Source organism: Sus scrofa, chromosome 18, assembly GCF_054392235.1.
Source record: "Sus scrofa isolate SSC_HxYL_T2T_F1_AM1 chromosome 18, Sscrofa_HxYL_maternal_Yorkshire_Landrace_v2.0, whole genome shotgun sequence".
Taxonomy (NCBI): domain Eukaryota; kingdom Metazoa; phylum Chordata; class Mammalia; order Artiodactyla; family Suidae; genus Sus; species Sus scrofa.
Window position 1 is genome coordinate 24,436,656 of NC_139400.1, and position 16,905 is coordinate 24,453,560.

General features: G+C 40.7%; 1 protein-coding gene across 9 annotated transcripts in view; it reads right to left on the reverse strand.

Moving 5' to 3' along the window:
* The window catches only part of EXOC4 (exocyst complex component 4), a 799,095-nt gene that overhangs the window by 435,071 nt on the left and 347,119 nt on the right, over window positions 1-16,905 (reverse strand). For 8 of the 9 annotated variants that reach the window (XR_014833792.1, XR_014833790.1, XR_014833791.1 and 5 more), the window contains exon 10: window positions 3,571-3,667. Coding sequence is in view for 1 of the 9 variants with exons in the window: in XM_021078821.2 (XP_020934480.1) it covers window positions 3,571-3,667 (97 nt within the window). In the remaining 8 variants the exon portion in view is untranslated. Of the gene's footprint in view, window positions 1-3,417; window positions 3,668-16,905 lie in introns of all 9 variants that reach the window. The other variant, XR_014833797.1, reaches the window with a different exon arrangement.

Here is a 16,905-nt window from a genome sequence, read left to right on the forward strand (position 1 = left end):
TTTTCAAGCTTCTTAATTGTTCCCACTCAGACAACTACCAAGTAAGTACCTTTAAGGCAAGGATTTGATCTTGTTTCTTTTGTTTCCCCAGGACCTGGCATAGAATCAGAGGCTGATAATATAACCTGTGAGTAAAACCGAAGGCATCTCAGATTTAAACCTAGATAACCTATGGGGGTTTCCATTTTTAATTTCAAAATGTGTGCTTTTCAGTTTCTCTACCCTGTCTCTCCCGCTATATTGTCTTTTAAATAGTAAAATGTAAAATCCCTTTACTTATAACAAGCATGGACACACACACACACAAAGCAAAAGACATTCTAAAGGATGGAAAATTATATCGAAACCTATTATACTTAAAGAATCCCATAAAATTGAAAGTCACTATTTCTTAACTAGAGTCCAAATCTAATTTAGAGAAGGAAAACATGTAAGTGCTTACTAGACACTTGAATGAAGTGTTGATTATGAATAAATGAATGAGTATAGGAGAAATGAGAAAGCTTTATAATTGTAAAAATGAAATATTCTATGTATGATAATACATGCTGGTTCTTCTCATTACCAAAACTAAACTTCTAAACTTTAGCAGAAACAATAAATCCAATAGTCAGCCAACAACGAAGTGTAAAAACTGAAATTAAAACAAACCCCCCCCCAAAAAAAAAATCACTAAGAGATTTTAGTTATTTTAAGTTCCACAAGCCTATTATGAGTTTTCAGCTAAGGCCCTATAATGAGTTAGAGAAGCAAGGTTACAATTTGACCCAATGGCTAATTTAAAGTCTATAATGATCACCTGCTTAGGAAGGAATTCACTTACCTTGTAGATCATATAACTGTCTTGTGACTCCCCCTAAGAGTTACACAAAGAATGATCAACTACCTGCATTACCCAACAAAACTTTCTCCAGTTCTAATCAATAATAAACGAAAATACTGAATGAAAGTAGAGACCAAACATGCAAATAAAACTAGTAGCATTATCAAGCCTTAAAACTTGGAACATAAATATAAAAAAGGGCTTGTTAAGAATATATTAAACTCTACCTGAAATGCACTTTATTGTGTGAAATAAGTATTTTTTCCATTCTCCTAACTTCCCATTTAAAAAGAATAAGTTTATGCAAAAAAACCCAAACTCTTGAAATGTGCTTATTGACAACACAGCTAAACAAACTTCCAAAGGGTCTTCTTCCTTAGTTCAGAACAAACGTAAACATAAGGATTTCATTTACTGAAGTCATAGTGTAACCTGGTAGTAAATTACGGCGTTAAATCTAGGTTAGAAGATGCCTATAATGATTAAGCTATCTTCTCATTTTCCTAACAATTAGCAACACCAACTAAGTAGAAATCAATTGTAATTGGAAAAGCGAGTAAGTACTAAGTGAATTACCAAAGTCAGTTGATATTTATGAGCACTGTTAGTCAATTTTGGAATTCTATATGCTGTATTTATTCTCTCTCTATATATATATAAAATGAATTATGTATACTAGGTATATATGTAAATCAACTGAATTAATAGAGGAATAATTCTAATTCTCTTAATACCATGATTCTTAACTCATCTTAATTTACTTGCTGCAAATTTTGCTAAAACATATTTTTAAAGTTAGTGACATTTCTTCAAAAATCTCTTACTTTTAATTGTGTGAAAGTCAGGTATTTTTTGTAGATCAACTTATATATTTGTGTTCTTGCATTTAAAACTAATTGGGTAGGGAATTCCCGTTTGACTCAGTGGAGAAACAAAACTGACTAGTATCCATGAGGACATGGGTTCAATCCCTGGCCCTGCTCAGTGGGTTAAGGATCTGACATTGCTATGAGCTGTGGTGTAGGTCGAAGACATGGTGTTGCTCTGGCTGTGGCACAGGCTGGCAGCTGCAGCTCCAATTTGACCCCTAGCCTGGGAACTTCTATATGCTGCAGACGCAGCCCTTAAAAAAAAAAAAATTAATTGGGTAAAATGTTCCACTACAATGATTGAAACTGGTTATGTGAGTAAGAAATTTGAATTAAGCTAGTTCTAGTGATAATAATTTAGGAAGTGCTGGATAATGAGAAGGTAGGTAATTCCAGCAATAGATTGCTTATGTTTTGGAAAAGTATATACACTATTGTCTCTGGCCAATGCAGTAGCATTTGATTGACTGTTATTCCAAATGCCTCAAATATTATAGGAGTTACCTGAGAAAGTTAACACGGTGATCTGAAGTACTGAACTTCTAATGAGTTTCTGGTCCACCGCATGAAAATGCAGCCAAACTAAATACTAGTTCGTCATAGAGGCAACATAAAATTAATATTAAGTTGCAGATCTGTGTCCCCAGAATAGCCCTTTTTGTTATACTCAAAAACACACAAGACGTAACATTTCTTAACCTTTCCTCGGTGGGCAGTGCAGCAGCGGTGCGAGTTGTAGGCACATTGTTGTGTAACATCTCTGCGACTTTTTCATCTTGTAAAACTGAAACTTAATAGCCATTGAACAACAACTCCCCACTCTTACACCCCCCAGAAAGTATCCTTTTGAAGATATTTGGGACTCCGAACTTTTTTAAAATGGAAGTATCACAGATTCTTATTTTCTTAAATCATTGTTATCGCAATAAACTGAGCAGATTTCATTCTAATCACCATCATGTTACTCTTCAATATATAAAACCGCGTATTTGATTGATACAGTGTCTTTCAGTTTTTATAAATCGCATGTGTTCAGAGACCTGCCAATTCGCAAGAGGTATTTGAGTCATTAGGGCAATCAGTGAGACAGATCATGGGTCTACAATTTTTTCCTGCAAAAGGCCAGTAAGGAGGCTTTGAGTGCCATATGTGTTCTGTTGCAAATATTCAACCCTGCAACTACAGCATGAAAAAAGCTATGGGCAAATTCATAATGGATAAGCATGACTGTGGCATATAACAATTTATTTACAAAAAAAGTGACAAGCTAGATTTCTCCTGTGGGCCACTGTTTGCCCATCTCTGAAATAGTTTAGGAGGGGAAGGGAGAGACCGTGACAAGGAGCGGGGCAGAGAGTAAGAAACAAAGAAAATCAAATAAATGAATTTATGAAACATTAATCCTCAGAGAAAGTAGCTACTTAGTAGAGATGACCTTGTTTTTCTTTCTTTTTTTTTTTTTTTTTGGTCTTTTTGCCTTTTCTAGGGCTGCTCCCTCAGCATGTGGAGGATCCCAGGCTAGGGGTCTAATCAGAGCTGCAGCTGCGGGTCTACACCACAGCCACAGCAGCTCAGGATCTGAGCCACGTCTGCGACCCACACCACAGCTCATGGCAACTCTGGATCCTTAACCCACTGAGCAAGGCCAGGGATTGAACCCGAAACCTCATGGTTCCTAGTTAGATTCGTTAACCACGGCGCCACGACAGGAACTCCAGGGATGACCTTATTTTTCTATTGTTGAACTAGATTGTGAAGCCTATAAAATGGAGCAAGTTCTCTTTATGACTTATTTTAACACTGACTGACCTACTGGCATTCAGTACATCAGCATAAATAATGAAAAGGTTGATCTTACGCACATAGGATTTGGCTTACCTTAGTAATGGATGGAATATGACAGTAATATTTCTAGCTCCTGGTTTGCAGACAAATTTTGTTCCTCCACCTTCAATTAAGTTGTCATCAGGACCCCCTTTTAGAAAAAAAATAAATAAAAGGGAGATTAGCTTATTAGAACTTTTATAAAGAAATAAACCAAGGCTATCAGATGGATGTAATATTGTCATAAGGAAGACCATCTTTGAAAACAACTGCCTTCAATATTTACAAAATTACTGTGAATGACTTCGATATGACAGTCTTCCCCATAAGCAAGCTATGGATAAGCCTGTTTACTCTGGAGTGAGAGCAAGGAAGCACTGTAAGAATATTTGCAGAAGCGCCCGTTGTGGCTTAGCAGTAACAAACCTGACTACTATCCAGGAGGATGCGGGATTGATCCCTGGCCTCGTTCAGTGGGTTAAGGATCTGGCGTTTCTGTGAACTCTGGTTTAGGTCACAGAAGCAGCTCAGATCCTGCATTGCTGAGGCTGTGGCATAGGCCGGCAGCTGTAGCTCTGATTGAATCCCTAGCCTGGGAACGTTCATATGCAGTGGGTATGGCCCTAAAAAAAAAAAAAAAAAAAAAAAAGACCAAAAAAAGAATATTTGTGTATTTGAGGAAATAATGCGAGGGTATAACCCAATTAAGGCTAAAATGTTGATCTCTATTAACCAGTGTCAACCTTGGACAGCACAACACATGAAAACTTCAGAAGGAAGAGTGCCATCGAAGCTAGTCCAGGGCTAAAAAGGTTGGAGCAGAAACCCATCTAAACCTAATGATATTTCATCAAATCTACGATACACAAGGTACTATTGCTATAAGGAACACTAAGAAAAATAAAATCCTGCTATCAGAAGTATATGTTTCCTTATTACTTGAATCTTTTTTTTCTTACTTAAAGTTCTTTACTATTGAAATATATAGAACAAGGTTAAATCACTTATAAGTAAATTTAAGTCCTCATTCAGATTTTTTTTTTTTTTTTTTTTGTCTTTTTGCTATTTCTTGGGCCGCTCCCGTGGCATATGGAGGTTCCCAGGCTAGGGGTCCAATCGGAGCTGTAGCCACCTGCCTACGCCAGAGCCACAGCAACGTGGGATCCGAGCCGTGTCTGTGACCTACACCACAGCTCACAGCAATGCCGGATCCTTAACCCACTGAGCAAGGCCACGGGACCGAACCCGCAACCTCATGGTTCCTAGTCAGATTCGTTAACCACTGCGCCACGACGGGAACTCCTCATTCAGATTTTTAAAACAAAGAGATGTTTAGCACAAATCTCTCATACACATATAATGAGGAAATTTAAGAAAAGTAGTTGGTTAAGGTGTTTTTGTTTTTGTTTTTTTCAGAGCGCACTGTCGGCAAACCTAGGGGTCGAATTGGAGCTACAGCTGCTGGCCTACGCCACAGCCACAGCCACAGCCACAGCCACGCAGGATCTGAGCCCCGTCTATGACCTATGCCACAGCTGACGGCAACGCCAGATCCCCGACTCACTGAGCGAGACCGGGGATGGAACCCATATCCTTATGGATACTACAGATTCTTTTCCACTGCACCACAATGGGAATTCTGGTTAAGGTATTCCTCAAACCATTTAATGTTCAGACCCCAGCTCTTCCGAATGCCTCAGACTTGCCAACAGCTTTGCTTTCTAAACAGTGTCACTAAGTGGAAATTCTTTTTTATACACAGATTAATATAAAAATCTTTTTTTCTGTTTTCTTATCATTGCTCAGTGATAACAGTGACATGTTAGATCGGAAATCAGAATCAAAAAGAGAGAAGGCAGATATAATAAATATTAAACTCATGAAATGGAGCCTAAAGTGGAAAACTTGCCATGTGCATTAGACAAGGAGTCCAGGCCAAAAAAAGCAATCACAGCTGGTTAGTCCATGAGCCCATTCCTTTGCTGTGGTTTACAACGGGAATGAGAGATTTTAAAATCTACTGGATTTCTTAAAAGAATACATTCAGTATTTCCTCCAAGCTGCTCATATTCATTCTGAGAGGTTCACTGTGGATATGTTTCTGATGCTCTTAGGTGTTCCAACACTAACCAAGGCTCATACTCTTTCCCCAAATGGTTCTTAAGAGGTTCACTGGTGGAAATATTGAAAAAGTCAAGATGTGAAGAATGACCATTCAGCTCATCCATACTGAGGCAAAACCAACTCATTATGTCTTTTTTTTTTTTTTTTTTTTGTCTTTTTTCCTTTTCTAGGGCTGCTTCCTGCGGCATATGGAGGTTCCCAGGCTAGCGGTTGAATCAGAGCTGCAGCCACCATCCTACGCCAGAGCCACAGCAACGCGGGATCCGAGCCGCGTCTGCAACCTACACCACAGCTCACGGCAACGCCGGATCCTTAACCCCCTGAGCGAGGCCAGGGATCGAACCCGCAATCTCGTGGTTCCTAGTCGGATTCGTTAACCACTGAGCCACGATGAGAACTCGCTCATTAAGACTATCTTCTGGTCAAGAGCCATTAAGATGCCATTGATTGAAGCTATATGCTAACTTCGGGGTTTCAAATGTGACAAAAAGGTACATTTTGGGGTGCTGGGAGAAATTCTCCCCTTGCTTCCCACTCCTCATGGTCCTTTCCATTAGAATGATGCTCAGTTAAAGTAATCCTGGCCTCTTCTCCATCATTTACACACTGAAGTTAGTGAGATAACTCCTGTGACAAAACTAAGAAGAAAAAGCTGGGCATACATGGCTCAGCAACCTCCTTATTCCACTTTAGAAACCAGTGCGCCTGTGTAAAGTCAGTGCCATCTAAGTTTAGCAACACAAGTCCTGTTCTGTCACAGAAGTACGAAGCGATCCAGCACCTTTTGTGACTAAGTAAATTTGTCTAATTTTGTTTTTTTAAATTTGTTTATTTGTTTGTTTGTTTTAAGGCCACACCTGTGACACATGGAAGTTCCTGGCTAGGGGCTGAACTGGAGCTGCAGCTGCCGGCCTACACCACAGCCACAGCAACGCCAGATCCGAGCCGCATCTGTGACCTACACCACAGCTCCTGGGCAACGCCAGATCCTTAACCCACTGGGCAAGGACAGGGATTGAACCCACATCCTCATGGATTCTAGTCGGGTTCTTATCCCACTGAGCCACGTCAGGAATTCCCAAATCTGTCTAATTTTAATGTTCAATTAGCAAAGTCATTCTGCTCTCAAACTAGGCTACATCATTCAGTCTACTTTCTATTGACATAAAAGTGGCATTTCATATTCCATCCACCTCCTAATATTATTTCAACATAGTGTCAGAATTCTGAGAGCAAAGGCAGATGCTATTCAACAGACTTCCCCAAAACCCTAACAATCGACCCCTACAAGACTGCATTTCTCTTTCCTAAGTCAAAAGTTTCTTAATTATAGTTCTTTGCATGATGCCAAACATAACTAAATCTCATCTGATTTATTATCTGCCTTAATGGTCTCAGAGGTATCTTGGAAATTGACTGATAAAAACATGTGAAGCTTTAGAAATCCATAGCCTGGATCATCAAGACTTCCCGGAGGCATCTGAGTCTAGACAAATCCCATTTGGATCCCTTGTTTCCACCAACTAATCAAAGGATGGTTTTTCTTAAGAAAAAGAGAACATATAATGGCATGTACAGCTCTTGATTCAAAAATCACGAGCTGTTTGTTCTCATTTGGAAAAAAAAATCCATCTTGCATTATTATATTTGCATCGGCAATACTGGTGTTCGGCCACATTGGTAGGTTTGCTCGGTTAAAAGGAAAGCAGAGGGAGAGCATCAAACTACAACAAACAGCACATTCTAATCAAATTCCTCCTCGGAAGGTCACGTGGTGTGGCTACAAATGAAAAAAAAATACAACAGAATAAAAATATCTTCCTTATTAACACTTCTCTAAGATCATAAAATCAAGTCACAGTTGAGTCACCAGGGATGCGTGGTATGTCCAGAAGAAAGCAGGTTGTACTCTGCACTCCAGGAACAATGTAAATGACAGCCTATGAAATAAATAAATCTGCCCATAAAAAAATAACGCACTAATCTACTCAACATGAGCAGACCTTGAAAGGACAGATGTGAGCTGGACTACATCATCTCTAAGGGCCTCTAAAAACTCTGATTTTAGGTACTCAATAATTAAACACAGACCTGGTGAACCCAGCTCCAGAACAGGGGAGCACACTGTAGGCACGACCTCCTCAGGGGAGCACACTGTAGGCACGACCTCCTCAGTGCCTCGGTCCACACTGGGTTCTATCTGGGGAGCCCTCTCCCCTTCCACCATTCCTTTAGGGCCCCCTCTCCCAGTGTCCGCAATTCCATTCCCGGTGACTCCGCGTAAAGCAACCCCTACGAGCTTAACACAGGTCCCTTCGGTTACCGTCATCTGTTTTCTCATTCTTCCGTAACTCCTTCCTCACATGGAAGGTAACTTCCGGGAAAGTATTTATAAAAGCACAGGTTGTGCCGTGACTGAAGGAAGACATGACGGCCTAACTTAGTCGGTTGTTATTAGAATCAGATATGCAAGGCCACGTGCAAGCCCTCGGTGAACTGCCAAACACCCAACCAGTGTCAGCAGTTCTGCCTGTGTCCCCCAAGCCTTGCAGGCAGTAGACGTGCTACATCAACATCTGCTGATGACAATCAAAGACGACAAAAGGCAAAGACGCGATGCCAAAAATAAGGCACGGAGGCCACTGGAAATGTCAGTGAGAGGAAGATTTGGCTGTTCCAACAAACTGTAGGCCAGGATGGGCAAGGATATGAAGCAGATATTGTATATTGTAAGGTAAGTGGCATCATAAGTGGCTACAATGACAAAGAGAAGAGAAATACATGTACTCTGGGGTCCCATCACGGCTCAGCAGAAATGAATCTGACCAGTGGCCATGAGAACGTAGGTGTGATCCCTGGCCTCTCTCAGTAGACTAAGGATCCGGATTGGCTATGAACTGTGGGGTGGGCTGGCAGCTACAGCTCCGACTGGGTCCCTAACCTGGGCACCTCCATATGCAGCAGGTGCAGACCCCCCTACCCGCCCCCGCAAAAAAAAAAAAAAAAAAAAAAAAAAAAAAAAAAAAAAAAAGGAAAGAAAGAAATTCGGGTACTCTAATAATCATCTGCAAGAGGATAATTAAATGTTCAGAAAAATCACAAACGAAAATAAGGCAGTTTCACACTTTTTGTGACAGCAAAGGAAGTTTTCTAAGTAGGTCATTAAAATGGATGACTGTAGAAAAGAAACTAACATATTGTAATGCATCATAATAATATACGCTTCCTTTTAAAATAGGATCTTCCTCAGAATATTTACGTGCTATGAGCTCTGGTTCTTTTTTTCCTTTTTTTTTTTTTTCATTTTAGGGCCGCAGGTGTGGCGTATGGAAGTTCCCAGACTAGGGGAAACTAAAGGCATGAGGAAGGACAATGCATCAAGCTAGAAACTAAGAGTTTCACTTGCTCTAAATCTCTGCTAGCTACATGAAGGCTATTACCGATTCACACAGTAGGGTTAAACAAATTAAAAAGAAAAGATTGGGCAACATTATTTAAAAAAAAAAAAAAAATCTTGGAGTTCCCGTCGTGGCACACTGGAAACGAATCTGACTAGGAACCATGAGGTCGCAACTTCGATCCCTGGCCTTGCTCAGTGGGTTAAGGATCCCGTGTTGCTGTGAGCTGTGGTGTAGGTCACAGACGTGGCTTGGATCTGGCGTGGCTGTGGCTGTAGCTGTGGCTGGCAGCTACAGCTCTGATTGGACTCCTAACCTGGGAACCTCCATATGCCGCAGATGCGGTCCTCAAAAAAAAAAAATAAAATAAAATAATGGAAAAGAAAAAGAAAGAAAGAAAAAAAATCCCCTCTATTCCTCAACCTGCAACCAAAATTCCACTCTCGGGAACGTGGTATACTCTTCCATTACCAACTGCCATCAACAGTGCATTTGATGTGATTTCCTCTTTGCAGAGCGCAAGTCCAAATCTAGCTTCCTAAAGTACTAATAAACAGCACCAACCCAGTGAAAACAGTCTTGAAAATAAAGCTGTCAGAACCCAAAGCAAAGGCCACGGCCAAAGACCATATGGCCTGGGAGTCTCTATTCTCTGAGGTTTATTCTAGTATTTTAATATTCTGGGAGAGAACCAAAACCCACCTCTCCTTGCACCACCCGCCCCCCGTAACCAAGTAACCTGGGAGCCACTGTCATGACCGTTCTTAAGGAACTCGTCACCTGATCCTGAGATGAGCATGGGGAGGGCGGGGGCCTCTCCCTTCCCCTTCATTCATTATGCTTACAGTCTAATCCCGGCTGTCAGAGGCCAGGGGACAGGCACCAGAGAAAATGCTGGATGATGATGGATGGCTGCAAAGAAAGGGGACCTGACAACAGTATTACAAGCCGAATATCTATTGTACAGACAGGAGGGGAGAAATGCCCCAGTCATATTTCCTGTTCCTAATAAGGACGGCAATGGCTGACAGGCTTCCTCGGACGACTGGCAAAATGCACCAGGGCCACCCAATGGCTGTGGGGGTGACAGCAATTTAGTGCTCCTGGGCTAGGTCCTTCTTTTAGTTTAGACTCCACCTGTGTATCAGCAATGAGCTCTGCAACGTACTTAGTCCCTGCTTCGTCCCAGCTGGACCCTGATGAGGTTTCTAATGAACACCATCACATTAATAAATCAGAAAGCCCAAGTCTCAGAAAGAAACGGATATTCTCACTGAGAAGACTACGGTATACTGCAAAGAATCCCACAGATCTGGGGCAGACCCCAGATCTCTACTTGCTATTAGTGTAAGTGTGATGAAAACACCTAAATACTCTAACCCTCAACTTTCCCATGAATAAAACACAGATTGCAGGAAACTTGTTCAAAGTGGTAATATTTATGTAAGATAATATACTCCAGGGCATTCAGCACCGTGTCTGAGATCCAGTACATCTCAAAAAAAAAAAAAAAAAAAAAAAGGGGGGGGGGGGGCATCTACTCTTTCTTTTAGAATTACCAAGCAGTTAAGGATCTAAATGATCTCTCTCTCACACACACAGACACATACACACAATTATCACTGGAACATGAACTAAAAACCAAAAGGTTCAAATTTTTAAAAATGTTACCCTCGCTATCCTGGTGTTTAGGCAACACCACACCGGTCAGTATCATTAATGAGACCAATTAAAACACATCTGTCTTATTTGGTGGGGGGAAGGGGAAACATCATTGCAGTGAAAGTTTAAAAAAAAAAAACTACTGAAGAATACTTACAGTCTGACAAAAGGAAATTGGTCTTTCTCTGAATTTTTCAATTTAAAATAATCAGTATTAAATGCATAGATGTTAATTAAAATTATGAATACTTTGTGTCAAGAGCTTAGATGAAAATAACAGAATTTGATGGTCACCTGTGTTAAGCCACAGAAAGCATTATGCTTCATCTGACATTTTTAATGTGTTGTGGATTTAAAGTTGGCCTTTCCACACAGAAAAGAACCAGAGTGAAGGTGAACCTTTTTACAGCAAATATTTTGCTTCATAAATTCTTCCTAAGGATTATGAAAATGCATACAGTACAATAAATATGGAATTCCTGCTGCACCAATAAATAGGTTCTTTAATTGGCTCTAGGAGCCAGGTGAGTGGCCTAAGAATTCCCTGAATTCACAGCTGTCACCTTGCCAGAGTGTTCTTTTAGATTAAGGTCTTTAGCAAGTGCCTATTCTTAGAGCACAAATTATCATTATGACTTAATGCTGTTGCTGCTGCTACCACCACCTCCAAGTTTGTAACAAGGGTCTGTACATGAGCTTGGTGTGAGATTAAGAAGAAAATAAAGATGAAATACTTCCCTTACCCTCAGATGACTTACTATTACAGAGAGTCAAGCCAATCAGGATTGGTGACAACTTTCTATTGCTATTGGCTCTAGGTAGAAAAATCCAAGCAATTAGCCCCTTTGAAAAAAAGGATCACCTCTTACCTAGGGTATAATGATTAATAACAACACTGTTCACATACTGTTTTCACAGATGTACCCCCGTGCCTAGGATAATTCTGGCACATAATAAGCACTTGGTGAATGTTTGTTGAATAAATATGTGAATAAGCATGGACAGCACCAGGAACTATATTCAAAATCTTGTAATAACCTGTAACTCAATCACTTTGCTCTACACCTAAAACGAATACAATATTGTAAATCAACTGTGCTTCAATTGAAAAATATATGACTAAGCAAATGAACGAACAGAACATGGTCAAGAATATCTCTTTTGGACCAAATTCTAAGCAAAAACCACATAGAAACAAAGAGCAGTTGTGTTTTACAGCAACTATACTCAGTTGAGGAATCTGTTTCCATCAAGCGCTGAAAAAGTATATTAAGATACTATTTGACAGAAGACAATCTCCCAAACAGACACAAATTCGTCGTCCCCACCATAAGGGAATGGCTGGCCTGTATTTCATTGCTCAATCATGTTTTACTCTTGGGTGGCTCTGATGTTATGCTGTTGATAATTAAGACAGGCGTAAAGCATCACACAGGGGGTGGGAAGAAGATCACGAGGGGAAAAGGGGATTGGTGTTATTAAACATTAGCTAGGAAACTGGTACTGATACTCACTTAAGCCTAACAACAGCCCCATAATACTATTACCTAACGGAGATGAGGAGACGGAGGCTCATGGAGGGCTTTGGGGGATGTGTCTTGCTCAAGGTCACAAACGTGGTAGGTTCAGCATTCAAACAGTATTTTCCCAACTGCATATACTACCACGCGTTTAATACCATTGTTCGGTCCCAAGAAACTCACAGGTTGAATCAAATGATGTTGATGATGGGGCATACAGCGAAATTCTAAAATAGGAAGGAGTAAACCCTGATTTTACTGTGGTCTGACACGTAAAATGCATCTTCCATGTAATCATCACTAAATACCAGAGGTGGTTTTCCTAGTCAATGCACAAGAAGCCTCTCTGACCAAAAATGGAAGAGAAGCTTAAGATAAACAACCTTCTAGGGATAAAACCACGTAGAAAATGTTTCCGGGGGGAAAACACATTTAATGGTTCAACTGAAGCCAGAAATGACGCTTTCTAATACAGTCCCAGCACAGAACCTGGAAGTCTACTCCCCCTTCTCCAAACTCGCCACTAGGAGATGTAACGACCCCTCCGAATCTAAACTGCTGGGGGAGGGCTCCTTGGAGATGCAGAATCCTGAAGGCACAAAGACAAGAAAGGGCTGGGGGCTCCGGGGGGGAATTGGGATAGTCTACTTATATTAATACTTAACACACTGAAAGAAACTCATTTTTTTTTTTCTCCTTTAGGTAAAAAATTCCAACAGCCCTTCCTGGCTTCTTCTTTTACTATTACTACAGGTCAGTTCTATGTGTCTACTCATTGGAGACCCATACAATGTTTTACAATTGTTGTTTTTTGGTTTTGTTTTTAATTTTAGCAACAGAAGAAAAAGGGAAGATGAGAAATACATTTTTAAGAGTCTCAAAGTTCTCACAATAAAATAAGCAGTCCTAACATGTAAATGAAGCAAAGTTTATTTTTTCCTCTTTGTAAAACTTAAAACCTTGTGTTTCTGCAGTTTTACTGAGGTAGAACTAACAAAACTGAAAGATATTTAAAGTGTACCTCGTGATGATTAGCTCTATGTACCCACTATGAAAGGATTCCTCCATTCATTCACTCGTCCATAACATCACATATTATTTTTTCATAAGAATACTTAAATTTCACTCTCTTGGTAAGTTTCAGTTATAATATACTCTTGTCTCTCCTTCTGTTGTCCTTGGTAATTCTTGAAAATCCTGAGCATGAATTTGGGACTAATACTCATGAAAAACACTCTCCCTCTTCTGACCTGCAATCACCCATAAGTACACATAAACCTGGCAAACCTAGTGAGAAAACCAAGTGATGCTGGTGGGCTCTTTCATCCTCAAAACTTACAATGAAACTGAGATGCCATGTGTCACTCAGGATGCCATTCATCCTTCTCACAAGCAATGGTAGTCACTGCCAACTGAACCAGAATCCTTCTGCGTTCCAAGTAGCCCCAACAGTTGTCAGGAGTCGAAGCTTAACATCCCTGCTGCGAGCAAAAAAAAAGTGTCTCTTTCTCCACATTCTTCCTTCACTGGGATCCAAAACCAAACCCAAACAATCGAATAAACAAAAATTGCTCTCCTGGGCATTCTGTCAGAGGACTTTTATCATACAAAATAGGCCTTTCAGGGAGTACCATGAAGAAGCAAAGAAATAGGAGTTCCCGATGGGTGCATTCAGGCTAATTTCCTTAGTGGGTGAGTGGTACTGAACCGAACTAATCTTTGAAAGGACTGGAAGAAAAAATATTGAGGAAGGGTTCCTGGATAATGCTTCCATACTGCTAAAGGCCCAGGAGAGAGAACATAACTGGAATTTATAGCAACACCATATAATTATGGAACATTCTAGAAGAGAAAAAACATGTGAAGGAGAGAGACTTTGAGAGTCAGAGGTAAGGATTTACCAGCTGGATGTGTTAGAAGAACAGGGAAAAAAGGACTTGAAGGTTCTGGTAGGACAAAAAAATTCAGGTGATTAACCAGAGATGGGTCAAGACTGGATAAGAAAAGAAAGGCAGTTTGAAAAGGGCTTGAATGAAGAATATAGTGGAAGCTGACGTGTAAGCATCTCTATAAGGTCAAAGAGCATTGAGGCTGGAACGAGAGTGAGAGATTTGCAAGGAATGCAAAGTTAAAAGAGAGAAAACATCCTTAGAATTATACTCATCCTCACTTTCTCTGGGGTCACAACCATGGAGCCCTCCGTGAATGAGAAATGGGGCAGTGAATGTGGGGTCAGTTAAGTCTGATGCTTAGTAGTTAAAGAACTAGGCAGTTGCAAAGTTTGCGAGTGGGGTTAAGACCAAAGAGTGAAAGAAGGAAAGGAAATTCCAGGGGTCTCAGCTCAGAGGAAAAAGGCAAGTTCCTTTGGACTCTACCTAGCCACTCCCAGGTAAAAGGTGCAAGGTAGGGAGAGACCCTCTGAATTAGAGACTATCTAATATGAGGCTATTGTGAGAAGGACAAAGAATACACGCTTGGAAGCATAAAGAACAGTAAATATGTGCGTGTGCAGTATCATGTCTTTTGGAATTTTCAATGTGAGTAGCCTGCTCATATTCAAATGACTCATTTGAGTTTTGTTTCAAGGAAGACGATCTCGCCTAGATTTCTGGTTAAAGCCTGTGAGAAATTTTTCATAAGAAAATGAAAATCTTTTTTTTTTTTTAATTTAAATTTTTTCTTTTTTGGCTGCGCTCATGACATGCAGAAGTTCCTGGGCCAGGGATCAAATTCACACCACAGCTGTAACCAGAGCCACAGCAGTGACAATGCTGGCTCCTGAACCTACTGAGCCACGAGGGAACTCCAAGCAAGAAAATTGCTATTTTACACTTTAAGAATTGAATACATCCTAGCTCCTAAATGAGAAGTGAAACTCGTAATAATTATTACTGCGGGGTGATTTCTTGGTTTAAAAAACAGAAGGAAAAAAAAAAAAACCCAGTTCCTTAATTATCTTCCTAACAATTAAGCAGGAGAGGTTATGGAAGAGAGGATGACCAGGAACAAAGTAAAATGAAGTAATAATTTTTAAGGTTAATAATAGCCCATCCTGGAGTTCCCGACGTGGCCAGCAGAAACGAATCCGAGTAGAAACCATGAGGTTGAAGGTTCGATCCCTGGCCTCACGCAGCAGGTTAAGGATCTGGCGTTGCCATGAGCTGTGGGGTAGGTCGCAGGTGCGGCTTGGATTTGTCCTTGCTGTGACTATGTTGTAGGCCAGCAGCTGTAGCTCCGATTAGACCCTTAGCCTGGGAACCTCCGTAAGCCATGGGTGTGGCCCTAAAAAGCAATAATAATAATAATAATGATAGCCCATCCTGACCCATCAGTAAAATGTGTTCGCCTGGAGCTCTTCCACGAATATGAGTCAAACAAAGTTCCATTAGTAAGAGTGCTGACTGTTTCTGTGATGGAGTCTGCACCGGCATGCTCTATGAAGAACAAAATGTGAGATGTGAGCCAATTACCAAAGGATCCACAGTCACTGCACACAGATTTTTAAATGGTTGATCAAAAAGGCACAAGGGAGCTTGAACTGACCACGGTTGAGGAGCATTCCTATCTTAGTGACATTATCCCCCAGCTCACTTTAAGCTACATACGGGGACCACATTGATTCTTTCTTCTCTTTCCACTGTCTAACAGCTTCTCTAGTTTTAATTATCTTGGATCTATGAAACCTATTTTAGAGGCTGGTTGGATATATCTGGCTCAGAGGTTCTCGCGTGTGTAACCTGGGGTCCCCACCTTACTTATCAAGTGTGCCTGGTTTCTTAGCCTCAAGTTCGTCTATGTTGTAGCATTTATCAACACAGTACTTCATTTCTTTTTCTGGTTGAATGATATAGCCATGTATGTATATGCCACACTTATCTATTTACCAACCAAGGAACATCGGCACGCTTCCATTTTTTGGCTATTATGAACAATGTCACAGTGAACATCCATGTACAAGGGTTATGTGGACATGCGTTTCCTCTTCAGTCTATAACTTGAACCTGAACTGCTGAGTCACAGGGTAAATCTATGTTTAACAGTTTGATGAACGAGTAGACTGTTCTTCAAAAGTCTACGTCCTCATGCTCATTGTTATTGTGTTTTTAAATAATTAATTCTTTAAGAGAAAAGCTGAATGTGAGTGTGTTGGGGTGGCGGTGGGGAGTTTGTGATGGGCAGCACAGAGAAGAAGCGTTAAGTATTTTCATCTCCAGAAAAACCCTTCCCCCACCAGCCCGAGACCACCCTCGGACTCCTCCAGGGTGGCCCTGTCTGTTTTGAACCTTACGGAAACATGACTGGGTGAAGGCAGAGGCATTTGGGCGCTGGTACAACTGGGTAACTATCAGTGCTGTCTGCACTGGTTCATCACCTGTGATTAGAACAGACAATAAAGTTTCTCTCCTCACTCAAGTTTCAGCCTGCAGGAGATTTGACTGTTTGTTCAGCAGTACTTGTTAAAGTATAGCAGGAGTGATAAGAAGGATGACAGGATACAGAGAAGTTCTCTCATCATATGAGCCCATCTCCAGGCTGACCTAACACGTACATGTGACTAGTCAGGAGTCTTCTGATGATGTCTTGCCAGCTAAGCGGTAGATTTATGGTGCGAATAAGCACCGAGCTGAAAACAGACTGAGCCCATCCATCTTATTTTGCCTGTGAAATGGTCTACGATGGAGCCC